This window comes from Papio anubis, chromosome 4 (assembly GCF_008728515.1).
Source record: "Papio anubis isolate 15944 chromosome 4, Panubis1.0, whole genome shotgun sequence".
Lineage (NCBI taxonomy): Eukaryota > Metazoa > Chordata > Mammalia > Primates > Cercopithecidae > Papio > Papio anubis.
This window is the reverse complement of record NC_044979.1, coordinates 41,692,218-41,714,835: the sequence shown is the minus strand read 5'-3', so window position 1 is coordinate 41,714,835 and position 22,618 is coordinate 41,692,218. Positions and strand designations below refer to the sequence as shown.

Sequence of the window (22,618 nt, the reverse complement as noted above, 5' to 3'; positions counted from 1 at the left end):
TAGCAAGAATGAAAAGGAGGCTAAGGTGACTAAAGGGAAGGTCAGAATGAGATGAATTTGAAAAGGCAGGGAGCAGCCATGTCATTTAGGGCCTTGTAGTTTTGTAAGGAGTTTAGATTTCATTGTAAGTACAATGGGAAGCTTTTGAAGTGTATACAACAGAGGAGGGATGAGATCTTACTAAGCTACATTGTCAAGAATGGAGAGCAGGAATGGAGGCAGGAGGCCAGTTAAGAGGTCATGATAGTATTCCAGGCAAGAGCTGAAGAGGGTTTGGATTAGGGAGTGGCAGTGAAGAAGTGGTTGGATGTGAGATATATTTGGACGTATATATCTCAACACCCTACCCTTGGTTCATAGCCCTTCTCTTGGTTTAAACCATCATCTCGCACTTGGAGTGTACTAACAGCCTTCCTTTTTAACTAGTCTTTCTGCTTCTACTCTTTATTCTAACTCCACATAGCAGAGAATGAAGCCATTGAAAGCATATGTAAAGTAATGTTACATTTGACTTCAAACCTTCCAGGGACCTCTCATCTCACTCAGAGTTTAAGCTCTCAAAGTGGCCTACAAGGCTGTCCACAGCCCGGCTGCTGTGTTCACTGTGCTCCAGCCATGCTGGCCATCTTGCATTTGTTGAATACCCCAGACTCACTCCCACCTCAGAAACTTTACACTGCTGAAAACTTTGCCCAGCATGCTTCTCTTCTAGACATTCTCATGACTTGCTCTGTTATCAGTTTCTGTTTAAATGTCACCTTGCAATCCTACCTTCCCTGATTGCTCTATTTAAAAATCACGTCTGCCTGTGCTGCACCAACATTCATGAACCCATTTCCTTGCTTTACTTATTCTCCTCAAAATTTATCATGATCTGACAGTCTATGGATTTTTTTTATTTGCTTATTTTCTGTTTCCTTTCCCTAGAATGCCATTTTCAGGAGGAGAAGAATTTTGTATGCCTATTACTGTATCCCAGTACAATAGTGCCTGATACACAGTAACTACTCGGTAACTATTTGTAAAATGAATTGAATAGATTGTCTGTGGAACAAAAGAAATGGTATAATCAAGGAAAGTTAAAAGTGTACAGCTTTTTAGCCTGATCAACTTGGTGGTGGTCATACCATTTACTGAAAGAGGGATGACTGGGAGAGGAACAGGTTTTAAATGGTACAGTGGGCATTCTGCTTGTGTCATGTAGAGTTTCAGATAGCTATTATGGCTCCAGGTGGGTATTGCAGGAAGGAAACAGGATGGAGGCCTGTGGATGGAGGCCTGGAACTCAGAGGTGAGGAGTCTGGGAGTTACCAACACATACAGGATTGAAAGCCCTGATGTTGAATAGGATCATGTATGTGGAGAGATAGAGAAGAGGGAAGTTTAAGAAGTGAGTCCCAGTGGTCTCCAACATTGACAGAGAAGCATCCAGTGGCCTCTGAGCAGGAGCAGCTGGAAAGGCAGGAGTAAAACCAGGAGAGTGTGATAACACGGGTTCTAAAAGAAAAAAGAATTTTTACAGGAATGAGACTGGCCCGAGAAAGATAAGGACAAAAAAGCAGAGAGGACGAGGCACTGGTGGTCTCAGTGAAATTAAAGAGGAAGTTTAGTGGGAGTAATGGTGTGAGATAACCGGGGAGCAGTATGTTATGGTCATAGCATTGCACAGTTGAATTTTAAAGGATCGTATCTAGATAGCATCAAGCTCTGGAGTTTGGCCATGGAGTCTTCTTATTTTGAGAAGGTGAAACACTAAGAGTCTAGGTTACCAGATGGGATGTTCACATAGACTGAAATTATCTTTGTGGAGGGAAAAGCTTAAGGTCAAGAGTGAGAATATGGAGCCAGGCGCCACGCCAAAATCTTCAGTGTATGCGGGTGCGTTACCAGGTAGAATACATGGTAACAGAATGCAGGCGGGTGCTAGAAACATGATGGTATGAGCTTCTGAGGGGCAAGAACTGCTGCCCAAGGGCTGAGCATTAATGATCTGGATGCACTTCAGGCAACATGGAGCCCTACATCCTGCCTCATAGACAAAAGTTTTTTGGTGCTAACTCAACAGCTGCAAAAGAAGCAGTGAACTCAGGCTAATACTCTGTAAATAGCATGTGGACGTGTTGGGAAATGTGTGTTTCATGGACTCAGATTCCAGGAGGGTTCAGTGGAAAGACTTGGGGAGCAAAGAGAATGTTAGAAGGCAAAGTGAAGAGCAGTGTGTAGATTAATGTCAGAGGTTGGAGTACCAACCTTCTGCCTATTGCTATAGAAGAATCTTCCATAATAGTTAACTTTCAGCATGACCCTGTCATGAGATGCCTGCCAGCATGGATATTTGTTAATTGTGCCCCAGATAACCATATGCATTAATCTACTGAATAGAATTATTTACTATTACCCATGTGAATGCAGAAGGATGCCTGCCAAACACAATGATAGTGGTTTTGGCATAAAAAGTCCTTTCTGACAGTAATTGTTGGCCAGTGTGGTTAGCTGCTTGTTGAGGCCACTCTTGGCACAGGAGAGCAGTGCCATGTCATCACAGAGGGGGAGGAATGCTTATCACCCTCTGTCGGTGGGCCTGCTTCCAAACCATTCAAAATATGCACCAAATTGCTCGGATTTGTTCATGATCTCAGGGCCAGGACACAGCCCTGTTTTAAGCTGTTTAAGATGAGAAAGAAATGTTTTACTCAGTTACCCATCAGTTTTGAGGAGGGTATAAATCATTCTTCTCCCCAAGACAGCATGAGACCAGCTTCTTTCCTCCCCTCCTCTCCAACAACCTCACTCTGGGGTTTGTGAAACCGCAGTTTGCCATAAAGTTTAGAGTACAGAAATTTCCTTCCTAATAACATAGATAAAACAGTGGTGCTCTCAGACCTTTGATTTTGGAAAGTTCTTAGATTCTTAAAGTTAGGTAAAGAATTGTCACTGAGGCAGGTAGAGGTAGAGGACAACCTTTGAAGATTTCCAAGTTTTGACCAGGTTTGCTTGTTGTTTTTGTCTGATTGAGAAACAAACGGAAAAGAGAGTTTTACACTGAAACGTTTTTGTTGGTCTGTGCATAAATGCAAAGCTTGTCTCATTCATTTTAATTTTTAAGGAAAAGCTTCCTCTTTGGACCAAATGGATCACAGTTTTGACAGGAAAAGTAGATAATTATTTAGATAAACTTCCAGCCCTTTGAGTCTTTGGGAGATACAAAACTCTCATTGGAAGATCATCAGCGTGTCTGCAACTGTTACTTCTCTTTAGTTCTCAATGATGGATGCATTTACATAATGCGCTCAGTTCAGTGAAGAACTAGTTAACTGGTGAACTAGTGAACGTGTGGATCATGTATTGACCATATTACTTTTCAATAGATGCAGCTTAATATTTGTCTTTAGATTTGTTGTGAAAATGACATTTTCTACTAGTGTATGTTTAGGCCTCTCAGGACTCAGTACTGCATTTTATAGTGATCTGTATAAATGGAATTCTCGTGGGCCTCTGAGGACTCTGGTAAACAATTCATTCTTCCCGTTCACGGCCCTTAGTGTCAGTAAAAATTACTGACAAAATAATAACCATGCAATATACAGTGTCTTTTCTATTTTCTATTTATGCCTTTATTTGAAACTATAATTAAATAATGTCAAACTTGCAACTATAACAAAATAGTATCCGCTCTTTGAATATAATACAGGCCAAATTCTATAAACTTTAATTAGCCCAAGCTTGTATTGACCTCACTAGGAATCTGGCTGAGGATCTCTTTTAGTTAACCTCTGCCTTAAAGTATGTAAAAATTTTCCCATTGCCTTTCTCACTCAAGGAACAATACATGCATAGCTAAACTAATAAAATGCTTAAATAGATACAAATCAAACGTGAAAGGTTTAAACTGTTGTTTTCATCCTGTAAGTCAGCTGAGAAAAAGTATACAGACCGTAGTTCTAAATTATGTCCATAGAGTATTTCAAATCCAGTGAATTAACTCTGCCTTTTTTTTCCCATTTGAGCTCATAAATGTTAACCTCAGAAGTGCCTCAAATTCTTCCATTGAAATAAACTTGAACTGACAATAGCCAGATGATGTAAAATTGAAACTGAAATTCTATCCTTGGCCCATCCCATGTTCTTCCCCATAGGTATTAGAGGACTCATAGAAGAGTTAGCATTTTCATTCTATGTGAGCTGTAATATTTGGGTAAAAGAGGGCATATAAATTTCTTGCTGCCAAGAAAAAATCAGTTACCAGTGTGGAGAAGATAGTGGGCAATAAATAAACAGAACTATGCTAGATACTGAGCACGTTTAAAGATTTATTTAGAATGACTTAGCTGATAGAAAACAGGCCTTTATATTTATCATATGCTTTCATTCAAAACTTGATATGGGAACTGCGGTCTTTTTGTAATAGAAAGGCTAATTATGTTACCAAGTATTTATTTGGTACATTATTTTACAATAAGTAAATTGAGTTATGTTCTGTTGTGCAACTAAAAATGAAAACTATTCATACATAGCATAGCCGGGCGTGGTGACCCTCGCCTGTAGTCACAGCTACTCGGGAAGCTGAGGCAGGAGAATTGCTGGAACCTAGAAGGCGGAGGTTGCAGTGAGCCGAGATCACGCCACTGCACTCCAGCCTGGGCAACAGAGCAAGAGACTCCGTCTCAAAAAACAAAACAAACAAAAAAGCAAGGCAGGCGCAGTAGCTCCTGCCTGTAATCCCAGCACTTTGGGAGACTGAGGCGGGTGGATCACCTGAGGTGAGGAGTTCAAGACTATCCTGGCCAGCATGGTGAAACCCTGTCTCCACTAATAATACAAAAGTTAGCCGGGTGTGGTGCCTAATTTAAATTTAATTCCTCAGCCTCCAGAGTAGCTGGGATTACAGGCAGGAGAATCGCTTGAACCCAGGAGGCGAAGGTTGCAGTAAGCCTACATCGCCCCACTGCACTCCAGCCTGGGTGACAGAGTGAAACTGTGTCTCAAAAAAAAAAAAAAAAAAAAAAAAGAAAAAGAAAAAGAAAGAAAGAAAAGAAAAGAAAAGAAAACTATTCATATGTAGCAAATCAGATAGCACTTTGAAAATGTACTATATCTGTGTCAACGTTATTTATGGATAATGACCCCCTACGTGTCTGTGTGGGATCTCTACATGTAGTGGGAGCTAGGTGTTAGCCCTGTCTTACTGATGACGAAAATGAGCTCATCTGGTGCTAAGAAACTTCACTTTCCCTGGGTATCAACCCAGATCTATCTGATTGCAAAAGTGGTGCTGCTCTTGACTTCTATAATGTGCCCTCTCTCCCGTGACAATCCCTTTCATCTCTCCCTCTCTGTCTCCCATCCATCCATCCATCCATCCATCTATCCATCCATCCATATACACATCCCCCACATATATGAGTTTGTGCATGTGTATATATACACACATATACATGCATATATATACATACATGTATTTCTTCTCTTTTGTTTTGAAAACTATGTGCCAGAGAGTCATTAATGTGGTTTTAGAGAAGAAGCAAAAAGGAATTTTTGTGACCCCAGAATTGTATTAGGTAGTCTTATCTAGCCTAATCTCAACCCCAATACTAAGGGTTAGACAGGGAAGGGACTTACCTTATAGTTAATGTAACTGTTAGGCATTCTTCAGGATAAAATATTAATTCTTAAAGTTCCTTACACCCTATCTGTCGGTGAACCTACTCTCTGAAACTCACGGAGAATTAAGAAGCGGGGCTCCAGCTATGCTTCCTGTGGGATTAGCAGTTATTATCTTGATATTATTATAGAATTCAAGTACAGAGTATTAAAATCTATTAAATCAAATTATTTTAGGGGAAAATTCTCTAAATAGTGTTCAATCAAAGACACTCTGTTTTTTTTGTTGGTTTTTTTTTTAATACCAGCACCACCATAAGTAGCTACAGAGCCAAACCCCTGAAGGGAAGAAGTAATTTTGCCTCAAAAGGCACTTAGAAAATAAGAAAACAAATCAAGGTCTCATGAAAATTAAACTCTTTAAGAATTACATATGAAAAGTACATCTCACAAACACCCTATTTTTGAGGAAGAAACTTTTAAAACATAAAAATGTATGCAGAATGTTGTGTAAAAATCATAGCTGCACTGCTTAGAATTTCAAATAAGTAATAATACATAGTAACAAATTCATTAGTTAAAATTTTTGCATTTTTCCCTTCACCTTCTTTCCTTTTATTTTTTATTTTTTTCTTTTTTCACCTTCTTTTTTTACAAGAAATAAAATAATGTAGATAAAGCTGTGGCCCTCATCTGACCACTGCTCACACTATTCACCTTCCCTGAGGCACCAACGAGTCTGTTTTTTCAGTTTTCTTTCTTTCTTTCTTTTTCTTTTTTCCAAGATGAAGCCCTGCTCTGTTGCCCAGGCTGGAGTGCAGTGGCGCAATCTTGGCTCACTGCAGCCTCTGTCTCCTGAGTTTAAGTGATTCTCCTGCCTCAACCTCCCAAGTAGCTGGGATTACAGGCATGCGCCAGCATGTCCAGCTAATTTTTGTATTTTTAGTAGAGATGGGGTTTCACCATGTTGGCCAGGCTGGTCTCAAACTCCTGACCTCAAAGTATCTGCCTGCCTTGGCCTCCCAAATTGCTGGGATTACAGGCGTGAGCTACCACACCCGGCCCTCATTTTGTTTTCTGATATTTCCATAATATAGCCCATAAACTATACATTGTATTGTTTTGTGTTCATTTTTGGTTTTAATTATATCATATCAGATTTTAGAACAGATATAGTGTACTTATTCACTGAAAACTACTTGATTTTGGTGACTTGTATATGCAGTTGATCTCAGCCTTATGTGTTCGTCTTATCTTTCTAACTACTGAGGTTCTAAGTATAATTTGCTTTCATTTCTATGACTTGCCTTTAAGAATAACAATCAGTTGCCACTTTTTGTGAAAATAAAAAATTATCGATTATCTTTTATGCAATAGGTAGGGGTCAGTCTTAATGAACTGTGTGTCCTGATGCCTAGCATATAGCAAGGATTTCATATTTGTTAATGTTTACTGAATGAATGATTAATGTTTACTGAATGAATAATCCTTTTAGATAAGGAAAAAAAAAAAAACTGCTTGATTTTTGTCCACATTAAGATATCTTAAATTCTAACCCATTTCTTTTTTCTGCTGAATAGCATTTTGTCATATAAGTATACCCCATTATCTGTTTAGTCCACTATTTGTGATGAGATTTTCCTCATCCCTAGTGAATGTCCGCACACTGGGGATATTTACTACGGATGAGGAAAATCCCATCATAAATAGTGGACTAAACAACAGTCTCCAGGGGATGTAGCCGGGAGAAGAGGTGCTGGGTTGTACGGTAGGCTTTTTCCATTTTGCTACAGTCTGCCAAACCAGCTGTGTATAAGAGATGTTATGTTTTTAGAATATAGTATCATTATGAAACTTCTTTTATGAAGATATTTTGGCTTTTACATTTTATTTCTATTAACCAGGAGTTGGCAAACTAAGGCCTGTGGGCCAAATCTGGTTTCCTACCTGTTTTTGTAATTAAAGTTAACTGTAGTCATCCTACACTGGTATGGAACATTAGAAGTTATTCCTTCTGTTGAGCTATAATTTTGTATCTTTTAACAAATCTCTCTCTATCCTCTGCCCTTCCCAGCTTCAAGTATCCTCTGTTCTACTTTTTAGTTCTAGGAGCTCAACTTTGTTTTTCTTCTGCATAGGAATGAGAACATGCATGATTAACTTTCCGTTCCTGGCTTATTTCGCTTAACATAATAGTGTCCTCTGGTTTCATCCATCTTGCTGCAAATGATAGGATTTTATTCTTTTTAATGATTGGATGATATTTCATTGTGTATATGCCACACTTTCCTTATCCATTCATCTGTTATTGGACACCTATGTTGATTCCATGTCTTGGCTATTGTGAATAGTGCTGTAGTAGAGATGTGGGTGCAGACGTCTCTTTGATATACTAATTTCCTTTCCTTTGGATAAATGCCCCGTAGTGGGATTGCTGGATCATATGGTTATTCTATTTGTAGTTTTTTTTGAAGAACCTCCATACTGTTCTCCATAGTGGCTATACTAGTTTACAGTCCTACCAAAAGTGTATAAGAATTTCCCTTTTTCTGCATTCTTGCCAGTGTTTGTTATTATTTATTTATTTATTTATTTTTGGTCTTTTTTACAATAGCCATTCTAACTGGAGGGAGATGATACTACATTGTGTTTTTGATTTGCATTTCTCTGATAATTGTGAGGTTGAGCATTTTTTCATATACTTGTTGGTCATTTGTATGTCTTCTTTTGAGAAGTATCTGTTCAGATAATTTGACCATTTTTTAATTGGATTGTTTGTTGTTTTGCTGTTGAGATGTTTGAGTTCCTTGTATATTCTGGGCATTAATCCCATCAGAGAAGTAGTTTGCAAATATTTTCTCCTATAGGTTGTCTGTCTTGTAACTCTGTTGTTTCCTTTGCTGTGCAGAAGCTTTGTAGTTTGACGTAATCCTATTTATTTTTCCTTATGTTACCTGTGCTTTTGAGGTCTTATTCTAAAATATTTTCCCAGACCAATGTCCTGAAGCATTTCCCCTCTGTTTTCTTCTAGTGGTTTTATAGTCTTGGACCTTACATTGAGGTTTTTGGAAGCAGTCTACAGTTTTGCTGTAATCTCTATCAAAATACCAATGACATTCTTCATAGAAATAGAAAAGCAATCCTAAAATTTGTATGGAACCACAAAAGACCCCAAATAGCCAAAGCAATTCTAAGCAAAAAGTACAAAGCTGGAGTCATCATACTATAAATTATTATAACCCAAACTGCATGGTACTGGCATCAAAACAGACACACAGGCTGGGCGCGGTGGCTCAAGCCTGTAATCCCAGCACTTTGGGAGGCCGAGACGGTCGGATCACGAGATCAGGAGATCGAGACCATCCTGGCTAACATGGTGAAACCCTGTCTCTACTAAAAAAAATACAAAAAAATTAGCCGGGTGTGGTGGCGGGCGCCTATAGTCCCAGCTACTTGGGAGGCTGAAGCAGGAGAATGGCGTAAACCCGGGAGGCGGAGCTTGCAGTGAGCTGAGATCAGGCCACTGCACTCCAGCCTGGGCGACAGAGCGAGACTCCGTCTCAAAAAAAAAAAAAAAACAAAAAAAAAAAAAAAAAAAACAGACACACAAACTGATGGAACAGAATAAAAAGGCCAGAAATTCATCCACATATCTATAGCCAACTGATTTTCACAAAGGTGCCAAGAACACTCATTGGAGAAAGGACAATCTCTTCAATAAACGGTGTTGGGGAAACTGGATATTCATATGCAAAAGAATAAAACTAGACCCCCACCTCTCACCCTCTATTTTATTATTTTTAGTTTTTTTTAAATTATCTAATATTCAGCCACATAAATAAGATGATTTCAGAATGTGATAGAAACAACGGAAAGTCGTGATATGAGGGGTGGGTGGTGACATTAGGTAGGGTGGTAGAGAGAGTCTGAGAAGATGCCATATGAACTAAGACCCAGGAGATGAAAAAAACAAAGCTCAGAGAGGTTAAATAGTTTGTGCAAATTCACACAGGTAGTAAATGGCAGAGGTTGGATTTTAATTCAGGAATAACTTTAAATTTAGGACTCTTTCCTCTGTAATACATCTATCTTCTTAAATTCATGTAAACACAATGCAAAGATGATACAGTAGTATTGTGTGAGAAGCGTAAGCAAAATGGTTTAGTTCTGGACTTGGCAACCCAGAAACTAGGGTTCTGATGTTTTGAAATTTGGACTCAGTGCTGATGACTGAGTTTGGATCATAATCCCAGCACTAACTTGGCTGAATCACTTAAACTTGCAGCCTTTATTGTTTTTTGGTGGGGCGGGGGTGGGAGGGAGCTCGTCTGTAAAGTGAGGAGGGTGTTTGGATGATCTCCATGGACTCTTCTGGCTCTCACTTTCTATGATGCTGTGACTTTAGGAGGTGACATTTGATCTGGGCTTTGGAGGGTGGGGTGATTTTGACAGGCTGCCTTGTAAATGAGGGGAAGAGGTATTCCAGGTGGTGAAAACAGTTCGAGCAGAAACACGGTGGCTAGGAACAGTAGACAGGATTCTGGGAGTGGTGCATAATAATCTGGTTTGACAAGACTAGAATTTAATCCTGCAGAAGACAGGAGAGGCCGGAGGAATCTGGCCTTGAACTGAGAGAGGGCCTTAAAAGTTATGCTTAAGAGCTGGGAATTGTTTCCCTGGAATTGCAGAATTTGAAAGGTTCTTGGTCCTTTCTTTAGTATCCCTGTCCCATGACCGGCTTCTCTGTATATAAGTAGTTCTGGTGACAGAGACTTCTCTAGACCATCTATTCCATTTTCAGACAGTTCTAGGTATAAGAAAATTCTGAGCATTGAGTCAAAACATACAGGTTCTACCTATACCTTGTCCAAGGTGTAGATAATGGAAGATTATAAATGATAAAGAACATGTTTAGGGATATGTAATTCAGTGGCCTGAAGTAGAGCTGTGGCAGCAGACATATAATATTATAACATATACTCTAAAGCAATAGAAATGTAAAGCCTTTAAAAAGTATTCCAGTCATGAAGTGTGTGTTGAGCACCTATGATAGGTTGGTCACTGACGAAGAATACAGCAATAAGGCAAAGTTCCTGCTCTCACGTTCTTCTCAGACTCATGGAGAAGATGGACCAGTAGATGATTGTGACAAGGACTCTGGTAGTTCAGGCCAGGAGTACTTAACCTGCAGATGAAGGTAAGAGGTCAGGAGTCAGGGGCCAGGTAAAGATTTCCTGGAAATTGAGGAGTAACCAGATTGACCAAGATGGGAGAGCACTCCAGCGGGGAGGATCTTGGATAGATGCATGAGTGAACGTGGCCTGTTTAAGGAACTGAAAGCTGTTCTATGCCAGGTGTGTGGTGTGTGTGAAGTGGCTAGAAGTGAGGCTGGCACGGTAGACAGGGACTTGTCACAAGGGGCTGTGTTCGCCATGCCAAGCATTTTAGATTATATCCGGAATTGAGTGAGAAGCCAGTATTACTAAAAATGGCTGTCCCCCTCCCCAGTTCATAGAATGAATGTTAGAACAAAATTTTTAAAAATTAGAACATATAGAAAATATGAAAGAAGAAATAAAAATCACCTTTAATATCAACTAGAAATAACTGCTGTTAACATTTTAGTATATTAGTATGATTTAGTATATTGGTATAATTTTAGTGTATTTCTAACCAAGTATGTTTCTATACATAGGCTCATAAGAAAAGCATGATTTTATTGCAACATATAGTTTGTATCCTGCTTTCTCTAGTGTAATATTGTATGCCAGCATTTCCCAGGCCATGCTGTTGAAAATTTTTTGAGAACTTAACTTCTAATGACAACATATAATAGCCTACAAGGTGACTATAGTTTATTATACTTAAATATCTCATAATGGGTTAAATTTTAAGTTGCTTGCATTTTAAAAATTTTTACTATTACCAATAATGTGATAAACAGCTTTGTAAATTTGTATTCACATCTGATTATTTCCTTGGGATAAATCTCGTCATGTCAGTGGTTGCCTTTTAAGCAGGAGTGTGATGGACTCACTTGTGTATAAGAGTCTTTATGGGCTGGGCGCGGTGGCTCATGCCTGTAATCCCAGCACTTTGGGAGGCCAAGGCGGGCAGATCACGCGGTCAGGAGATGGAGACCATCCTGGCTAACACGGTGAAACCCTGTCTCTACTAAAGATACAAAACATTAGCCGGGCGTGGTGATGGGCGCCTACAGTCCCAGCTACTCGGGAGGCTGAGGCAGGAGAATGGCATGAACCCAGGAGGCGGAGCTTGCAGTGAGCCCAGATGGCACCACTGCACTCCAGACTGGGTGACAGAGTGAGACTCCATCTCAAAAAAAAAAAAAAAAAAAAAAAAAAACCTTTATGACTGCATTGGAAGGGTGAATTGGAAAGAGGTGATTGGAGGCAAATGGACAAATGCAGATGCTATTAGAGCAATTTAGGTAATATATGAGGGCATAAGTTACTGGCAGCATGGTTAGAGAAAAGAGAGATAGTAATGATTCTTAAGGTGTATGTTTGCATAACAGAGCTTTCAGTGAATGTAATGAAAGCTATCAACATATTTTAAATATCAACTCAGGAGTTGCAGGGCCTCTAAAGTGGCTGTAAGGAGAAGAGAGTGACAAGAGTTTAATGGTTCTTTTCTCTGAGATAGGAAATACCAAGGAGGGAAGAACAGGTTTGAAGGGTTGGCCTGGGAAGAGGGAAATTGTCAGCTCAGTATTAGGTGTGTTGCCTTTAAGGACACTGAGGTGAAACTGTCAGGAAGACAGTTGGCAGGATGTTAGGTTGTGGAAGTCATCCCCGTGGAGATGCTGATGCTGAGACCCTGGAAATGACAACGGTTCTAGAGATCAGGGTGTTTAAGATAAGAGGATGCAGGACATAACCTGCAAGAAGACTCACTCCTAAGTCAGAGACAAGGGGAAACTAGAAAAGGAGCTGTGAGATAAGTATGAAGAAAACCAGAAGAGAATACTGTTGAAGAAGCCAAGAGAGGCAAGCGTTTCAAAGAAAAAGCTATCAGACTTTCAAATGATGCAGAGGTCAAGCAAGAAAAGGGCGGAGGGTGTCCACAGGAGCAATCTCAGTCACCTGTAGATGGGGACAAGCAGATTCAGGTTGTGCAGAGGCAAGCCAGATTGTAGCAAAGCAGTGTGGAGTAAACAGAGCCAAGGGAGTTGCAGGCTTTTCTCTAAGATAGCTTGTTTGAGGGGCTGGAGAGGGCAGTGGAGGCAGCAGAGGGTTCACTTTTTCTTCCTGTTTATATTAAATTAGGAAAGCTAGATTTACGAATTGTCATATGACTTTGATTACCTCTCCAACATTTGCTTTTTACCATGTTTAAAATCCTTTTATTGGTGATGTGTTTTTGAACACAGTATACCCTGTCCGAGCTTCCAATGAAAGCACTGTTGTTTAAGCTCCTAACATCTTACCTCAAGTTCTGTTGGAACCGGGTGAGACCTCATGTTTGCATATGCGGTCTCACTGAGTTTTAATAAGACTCAGTTTTTAAGCTTCAGCAAGTAATATTTGGAATTGCACTTTTTAAATTATAGAATATGATTTGTGTCCTTGAAGTTTGATCATTACCTGAAGAATTGGCTGAAAACAATAAATGTTTAAATGTTGCAGTTTAGAGAATGTCTTTATTGTGTTGCCAAATGCTGAATGACAGAGAGCTTTAATTCTAACTAGCTTTAATTAGAAAGAGAAAAAAAATCAAAGAGTAATGTCAACTAGAATCAAAATGAACCAGAACAAGAAGTACTTTTATTGGTTACAGAACATCAGCAATGTGTGGTATAGTCTCATTCACTTCCTTTATCAACAGTGAAAACACTGCAGGCCTCTCTGGGGAAGTTCGGACCATCAGTCTTACTGAACGCGTAATCAGTTTAATAGGGGTTTTTCATTAGTAATATGATGCTCTTTTGGGCTGCAGAAAATTATTTATTTTTAAAGATAGGGTAAATGATTCTTGGCTTTAAAAAACAAAGCAATATGGTAAATGTTACTAATGAAGGAAGAACTGGATGGTCAATGCAGTATATTCACTGATTTTTTGCTTAGCAGTGAATTAGCCTATTTTTGAGTATTATTTTTCTCAGCATAATTACTTTAAAGATGTTGACATCGAAAACAGTTACCACTTTTTTAGAGGTTATTATGTTACAATAGATAGCAGTTATCCAGGTAGAGGATTAGAGGAGAATATATCTGTGATTCTGCTCTATAAAGAACCTGGTTACCTTTCTTTTAAGATAACATTTTACTTTTCTTTTTTTTGAACCTGGTTATCTTTGTTTTAAGATAAGATTTTACCTTTCCTTTTTTTTTTGAACCTGGTTAACTTTCTTTTAAGATGAGATTTCTTCTTTTTCTTCTTCTTCTTCTCCTCCTCCTCCTCCTCCTCCCTCCTCCTCCTCCCTCCTCCTCCTCCTCCTCCCCCTTCCTCCTCCTCCTCCCCCCATCCTCCTCCTCCTCTTATTCTTCGAGATGGAGTCTCACTCTATTGCCCAGACTGGAATGCAGTGGCATGATCTCAGCTCACTGCAACCTCCACCTCCCAGGTTCAAGCAATTCTCCTGCCTCAGCCTCCTAAGTAGCTGGGACTACAGGTGCGTGCCATCGCACCTGGCTAATTTTTGTATTTTTAGTAGAGAGGGGGTTTTGCCATGTTGGAAAGGCTGGTGTCAAACTCCTGACCTCAGGTGATCCACTTGCCTCGGCCTCTCAAAGTGCTGGGGTTATAGGCATGAGCCACTATGCCTGGCCAGATTTTACCTTTCTTGGAGATAAAAAAATTTACTCTGAAATTCTTTATCTTTCTTCTTTCTCTTTGCTTCCCAGTGAAGTTCAATATTGTATCTTTTAACTCCCTTTGGGCCTCTCTTCATCTTCATCCAGTCTAGAACCCTTGGACCATTCCTTTAATCATTCGTTCACCACCATAGTCCAGTCTCTTGCTCCTTGAATTTTATTGAACCTAATTCAGTCCACCCAGGCTCAACCTAATCATTTGACATCTTGCTACTGTACCTGGATTGCTGGCCACTGCTAGGTAAAACTTGCCCACCATGCAATTATAACCTCTATAAATTTATGGTCTCCAGTCTGTTAGGCCCTCAAGACAGCCTTGGCAATTCTTTCTTTTTTTTTTTTTCCTGAGCAGTTCACCACCGTGTGGCTGTTTTTTACTTTCACCCCATCTTTAAGCTTCTTCCCTGACACCTATTAGTCTCAGAAGATGATCTTGGCCTCGGTTTTATGGAGGCCACCAGGCAGGAACTCGTAAACCTTCCTCTTTACTACCACCCCCATCACTACCTACAAATTTTCTTTTAACCCATGTCACTTTCTAGCTATTTTTCTACTTTGTCTCCCTAACTTTGCCACTAGCTACTTGAAAGAGTAGGGCCCCCTTGTTTACTCTTCTACAGTCTGGCTTCCATCCAAACTGCTGCTGGCGAAGTTACCAGTGACTTAACTGGTAAAGCCTGTGAGATATTTTTCATCCTTTACCTTGTTTGGTTTTTCCATGGCATTTTATCTTTATTGAGCATTTTCTTCAACTTTTATGAAAACCTCTCTTTGAATCTTATCCCACCTTATCGGAAACAAAAGAAGCATTTAATGATTTACAAAATAATAATTGATATGAACTCTTATAGCCCAATATTAATTATACTTTTAAGAATTGAATTATACTTTTATATAAATACAATTCAGTATTATACTTTAAAAATAAGAAATGCTGTAATCCCAGCACTTTGGGAGGCCGAGGTGGGTGGATCACGAGGTCAGGAGATCAAGACCATTCTGGCTAACATGGTGAAACCCCATCTCTACTAAAAATACAAAAAATTAGCCGGGCATGGTGGTACGTGCCTGTAGTCCCAGCTACTTGGGAGGCTGAGGTAGGAGAATCGCTTGAACCTGGGAGGTGGAGCTTGCAGTGAACTGAGATCGCACCGCTGCACTACAGCCAGGGCAACAGAGCAAGACTCCATCTCAAATAATTAAATAAACAATAAATGCTTATTCCTTAAAATGCTTAACTCTAGTAATCATTTTACTGTGTGTATATATATATAAACGTGATATATACAGTAAATATGTACAATAAAATATGTACATTAAAAGTATAAGACATACATAATATACTAATTATTCCTTGGTTTCTTCTGCCCTAGTTAATGAAGGAGTTCCCCCTTCTGAGCATGTTCAATATCCATGAAAACCTTTTAGAAGCCCTTCTGGAACTACAAGCATATGCTGATGTTCAGGCAGTCTTAGCTAAGTATGATGGTAAGTCCTTGGGTATTTTTATTTACTTGACTGTTCCTCTTTTGATGTATTTTCCCTGATTAGATTGGAAGGGTCATTTTAAATAGCACAGCACTTTTGTAACCTTACTCTTACAGAATTTTCACCTACAGTTTTATGATGGTGTTTGGTAGAGCCTTAGAATTTCATGGTTAGCAAGGACCAGAAATGTGACATGGCGTGTGTCCCGTTCCTCTCCTTCCCTCCCTACAGGCTCCCCTCGTGCTCTCCCCATCAGGCAGTTATGTCTACTCTGCTCTATTACCTCTGTGGTCAGGAATCACCCAGAACCTCACAGGCAGTACCTATCCTGTAGGGGCAGCACTGACTGTTAGAGCTCTTGCTATAACTCCACATCGGTTCACTGTGACCACTGCCTACTGGGCACATTACCCTTTGGAGCAATGTAGAACAGCTAGTATCCCTTGCACATGTGACAACTCAGTAAATATTGGAAGATGAAATCAGATCCCCTTCATCCCAGCTCCTCTCCTTAGCAGCAGAATATCCCGATTTCTTTAAATAGCAGGCTTTGAAGTCCCTTTGCCATTCTGGTTACTCAGTCATGAACTTATTCCATTTTGCCTGTTCCTAAGAAATCAGAAAAATAAGCTGGCACATCCTAGATATTTTAAAACTCTAATGTTCATATTGTCATTATCCATGAATTCATGATTTGATTAATTGGACAAAAATTGTCCACATAATTACCTGCCATGACATAGTTACTAAAATATCTGCGGAGCTTCATACTATTCTGCTTCATTTCAGCAACCATCTTCCTAAAGTGTTTGCTTGTAAAATGGATATAGGGAATGATTACTTATTATATAATCATTTTTTGGTTTATGAAATATTTTTTCTTTAGTAAGCATCTTCAGTGCATTTAAAGCATTATTCAGATTACAAAGCATATAGAGCAAACTATACCATTTGGGTCTTTTTTTTTTTTAGAGATAGGGTCTTCCTCTCTGTTGCCCCAGATGGAGTAGTATAGTGGTGTGATCATAGTTCACTATAACCTTGAACTCCTGGGCTCCAGCCATCCTCCTGCTTCAGTCTCCCAAGTAACTAGGACTATAGGAGTGTGCCATCATACTTGGCTAATTTTTAGGGTTTATTTTTGTAGAGACTGGTTATCATTATGTTACCCAGGCCGGTCTCAAACTCCTGGCCTCAAGTGAACTTCTCACCTTGGCCTCCCAAAGCACTGGGAGTACAGGCGTAAGCCACCACACCTGGCCATTGGGTCTTATTTTTGACACATTTCTTCGTAAAGAATCTCTGAAATGGGTGAGAGTTGTTATCTCCTATAGTTGAGGGAACTCAGGCATTATGAGATTGTTTTTGTTTTTGTTTCATTTTCTTCAAATTCTTGCTCAAATTTATGGAAACTAACAGCCTTCAGCCAGTGATGGCATCATTTTGCCTGTGCAGACATGAGTACCCTGTGTAACAAGATATTTGCCACCTAGTATGGAACTGATTTTAGAAACAGAGAAAAGTATTTGTGGAGCACCTTAAAGTAAACAAAATAAACACTGTTCGGCTTTCATGTCAGCTCACTTGTATTCTCTATTTATATGCTAAAATCTTACTCATGGTTCAGCTAAACAGTGGTCCAAGCTTAGGGGTCTAAACTGTTGGGCTGCTTTGTAGGCAAAAATCCTCATACGTTGACATTCTTTTAGTACCAAAGGAATTCAGTCCCATGACCATGGGTTCCGGTGGCAGTACTCTTTTCCAAATGCCACTCTGTAGCCATCAGTGCCATAGCAATCCCTAATGCTGACCTGTACTCAATCTGATATATCAAGCCTTAAGAAATAAAACTTTAATTAGTAGAGCCTTTGGGACGGCAAGCCTCTTAAGGCTCCTTTCATGAAGATCTCTGTTCATTACAGAAATCATCAGCCCTGTGTTATAAGACTGATTGTAAAATAAAGAAATGGAACTCCTCATTGTCTCTAACTATCCCATTGCACAGCCTCTGTTCCACAACATCCAAAAGCTGATTTATTAGATTCTGATAACATATGTTCGCATCATTTGTTACAACAGCTCGTCCCACCCTCCACTGAAACTTGGCTCACACTTTGAAAAATTCTTTTGTTGCAAATGGACAAACTCACCATACCAAGGCCCTTGTGTTGAGCTTTGTTTATGTTGTGTACCTGGCAACAGAGATGATGTTCTTGTTCATTATTCATGGAAAAAGAGCCTCATTAGTGGCAGGACACATATTGTTGCTGAGATGCCTCGTTAGGGGTTTTGAGTTCAGCAGTTGTCAATAGAGTACAGATGACCTAACACCGAGTGAATTCTGAAGGGAGTTTTGGTGCTGACTTGGCTCAGGCCTGTATCATTTACAGTAGAAATATAATGAAGTGGCTGCTGAAGTTACTGTTCTTATGGGTTGAGCTGCAGCCACTGAAGATTGTGGAAAAACATGCCTCTTGTTTCTCACCCCATATCATGAAATGGGTTCTTTCAAGTTCATCCTTGCTGCTTTTCCTGGAGACGTCTACTGAACTGCTGGTTCCTTATCTGGCCCTGGGTGAGGAGGTGGGTACTTTAGAGGTCTTGGAGTACAGACAGCTCTTAGGGCGTCCTGTTCTTCACCCTGGTTCAGATGTCTAATCCATGAGATGCTGGAGACAGCACTTAGAATCCCAGCCCCTTCATCCCTCTCTGTAGAGCCACACCCAAAGCAGCAGGATTATATGTCCTTTTTACTAATTGGAATGCTCTGGTGGGGTAGCCATTTTTTGGATTGTTTTTGGGTACAGCAATCCTTCTTTATTACATTTGCTAGGTGGCTGAATTTTTTAAGTAGTATGCTGGGAACACAATGGGATTAGTTCTGCTTTTCTGACCTTTGCAAAAAGATTTAGAAAAATGGCAAGGCACTGGGGACCAGGGATGAGGGTGGTGAAGAACATATTTTGAGGGAAAGAAGGGAGGCAAAATGTATTCCCCTAGTCTCATTGTTCTTCACCACCTTAAAAAAAGTTTGGCTTTGAGTTCAGAAATCAGTAACAATCATATACTCCTGTGTCCCCACAAAGATTGCCAGTTGATTGGACATATCTCATCGTAGTCTGCAGTCTGATTTTGATTTTGCCATTGAGATAACTTCTAATGTTTTATTATTCCAGGTGTTAGTCTAAAATACTGTATTGCTATTCTCAGGCGTTTTCTTACTCTTGTGTGTTCAATTTGTGAATCAACATTATAGGTGGGCAGTTTTATTCCAGGTGGCTGGTCCTGGTTCTATCATGTTCTTCACACAGTGACTAAAATAGCAGCAGCAACAGCTAGCATTTATTGAGTTCCTGTAATGTGTCAGTATCAGACATGATTCAAACCACAAGCATATTGGGTAGATACTATTGTTAGCCCCATTTTGCGGATATGGTAACTGGTACAAAAAGAAGGTAATTGCTCACAGGAAGAGCCTATAATATCAAAGTAAAGCCATGTAGATGTTATATTATGAGAGAAAAGTGGTCGACTGAGAACAGCTTCATTAAATATGATGTGAATTCCACAAGGAAAGGAAACCCAGGATAAAAACTGAGGTGGTCTGACTCCAGACCCATGCTTTTAACCACCACACTTACACTCTTTCTGCTGTTGGCAGTATTTATTTAAATTGTTTTTATGAATTCCATTGTTCTTGTTGTTGTTATTAGCCACAATTTATTGAGAACCTACCATGTGCCAAGCATGTTATTAGCTTGGCATTAGCTTTACCCTCACAATAACCCTGCAAGGAGGCAGTTATTCCATTTTAGCAGATGCAGAAACTGAGGCTTTGTGAGATTAAATAACTTACAAGCCCACATTCTTAGAAAACTGCAGAGCTGGGATTCAAATCCAGATCCAGCTGGCTTTAAATCCCATGTGTTTTCCATAAATGTAAGCCTTCCAAAAGTGATGTGCTGGGCCTCTCTCACTCCTCTTACAAAGGCATGACTTGTGGGCTGAAGCCATGGTGCAGAATTTCAGTGATGCCACATTGTCTTGTAAGGTTCCTTCTAATCATTTTTTAAGAACTGAGTGTATCTATATTTGCTTGTCTTTCTGAAACTGTCTTCAAAATATGACTTCCCATCTTCAATCAACTTGTATCTAATTTTTTTAATCACAAAAGGGATTTGATGTAAGGTGTTCATTTAATTTGAGATTTATCTTTCTCTTCAGTCATACATTTGCTATAAAGACAGCAATGTTTTCAAGATCCTTAAGTCATGAGAACCTTCTTTTAGAAGCCATTGCAAAAATTGTTACAAGCTTTGGATTGCCTTTCAAAGAAGTTTATAGGCCACCTAGGTTGAAAACTTAAGTCCCAAAGATTAGGGTGGGAATGTGGAAAAGAATTCATGTGTTTCTTATTCATTGTCATTTGTGTATTTCAATTTTAGAAGAATCTCATAGAGCAAGTGAACGCAGGTCTGAGCAGTATAAGGTACCTTTGGGAGCACCTAGTTCTGCCTGTCTCTAGTTAGTGATCCTCGGGGATACCAGAAGGCAGTCATGGGTGGTGGGGAAGAGGTGGATCAGGTCCCAGCTCTGCCTTTCACCAACTGAGGGAGCTTGAGAAAATTACTTAACAATCCAAGCCTCGGTTTCTTTCTCTGGATATGAGATCAAGGCTTAGAAAGGCTAAATAACTTGCCCAAGATCACACAGTGGGTAATCTGTTGTGAGGATTAAAGTGGTTTAGTCTATGTTAAGTGTTAAGAACAGTGTGGGACACACAGTAAGAGTTCAAATATTATTTGCTATTATAAAGAGCTGAAAGTGTCACTCCTAAACTTCACCACTATTCTTCATTAGTCTTGTTCAAATGGAAAACCATATATAAAATGTCACAATGAGGGAATAAGAGCCCAGTCTTATGCTCCGCAAAAAGACAATGTTATGACTTGTTATTAAAATTAATTATGGATCTAATAGGACATACAGATATTTGATTAGAACTAAAATTCTTAGTTTTATCTAAAGCTTTGGAAAGCCGAAAAAAGAAATGCCAGGGATTTTTACTTCTGATCAAAGGAAAAATTACTTCTTTGGGTTCATAGCAACTTCAGCCTCTGAACAGTTTGTCCTAGTAGAAATACAGATCTAAGCGCTTTTGGATATTTACTCCGTTAAGTCATTTAGTGATTGCCCTAAATTTGGGGCAGAATCTTCTCTTATTCTTCCCTTCTTTCTCAAAAGAACTAGGGACAGCTGGTCTTTCTTACAGTCACAAAAGTTATATAAATGCAACCACTATATCAAGATCATTTTTACTGATGCCATCAAGGCCATCCTAAATTAGCATTATTATCTGCCATCTGGTAATTTGCAGAGGGTATACTTTTTAGAACAGGACATGTTTCTAACATTGGAGGAAATACTTTCATCTCAGTAGATTGAAAACAGAAGTTCTAAGGAAAGTCATTAGGGAATCACTCTATGTTGAGACTATTCAGAGAAAAAGCCTTTTGCTGATACTGTTTTGCAGAGTCAGCAAGTAGTTATAACTAAAAGTTTCATAAACCTTGTTTATTGCCCAGGGCCTTATAACTAGCACAAGTTATTCAGCTATCATCATAGTTCCTTTGAAATGGTTACTGGACACCCTGTCTTTTGGTTAGGCTGTTTTCCATTTATGTTTGAGGAATAAGTAAAAATAGGAAGGATGTGAGATGTCTGGAGGTCCAATGAGTAAAATCTATATTTATCAAACATTTCAAGTGTCAGTCTGTCCATACTTCCAAAACAGTGCTTTTCAGTTAAGTATATAGATGTGAATTTTGATGCCACAGGCACAAACATCTGAAATACCCATCTGAAAATACCCATCACAAAATTAGGCTGCGTATTAGAAAGAAGATTTGGTATGCTGTTGGTTTCTAATGACAGACTATAAACCTAGTCCACCTCCTTTCCCTGGGCTGGCTGTTACGGAAAAGATCATGGATACCAGGCAAGAGCTTAAAGAGAGTCGTTGTGAAAAGACTGGCAAATGAACTACATTGGTGCTTCAAAGAAGAAAATAATTATCAGCACTGATACTAATGGCTGTGACTTCATGCCTGTAAGCACAAGTCACTGAGAAATGGTGGTCTTACATAGCTTTGCACTGGATGCTCTGCAGATTTGGACACCAAGAGGTAGATCTGCCAAGAGGACTAGGCCTTTGAGGTTACTTTAGAACAAATGATAGACTGTTAGGGGATGAACTATATATTGCAGTGAGCAAAAGTTGTGACAATAGATGTCATTTCAGTGAGGACTATATGCATGACAAACTTCTGTCTCTGATGATGGAAGACCTTTGGTGAATGCATACATCTGTAATTCACATAGTTGGCACTTGCACAAACCCTCCAAATTTATGTTGGGTTTGGTAATCCTTATTGCCCAGTTATCATAATTTACCCAGGTAACATCCCTCCCCAGCCAGCCATTACCATCAGGGAAACTGCTGTGTTTGGCTTCAGGGCACCAGCCACAGAAGGGCCCTCTGACACAGACCTTCTGGGGTAATCCAGTCCAAAAGTTGCAAGTAACATCTGGTGTTTGGCTTTGTAGCGTAAGATGAATTTTTCTGGGTGTAGTTGAATGTGTAGTGCTTGTCCTTCCCCCTGCCCCAAATGACTAAGGTCATGTAGAACTTC

General features: G+C 39.5%; 1 protein-coding gene across 19 annotated transcripts in view; it reads left to right on the top strand.

Moving 5' to 3' along the window:
- Positions 1 to 22,618, top strand: part of ST7 (suppression of tumorigenicity 7) — a 277,971-nt gene that overhangs the window by 203,261 nt on the left and 52,092 nt on the right. For all 19 annotated transcript variants that reach the window (XM_009203733.3, XM_009203731.4, XM_009203735.4 and 16 more), the window contains 1 exon segment: positions 15,812 to 15,926. In XM_009203733.3, coding sequence (XP_009201997.1) covers positions 15,812 to 15,926 — 115 coding nt within the window.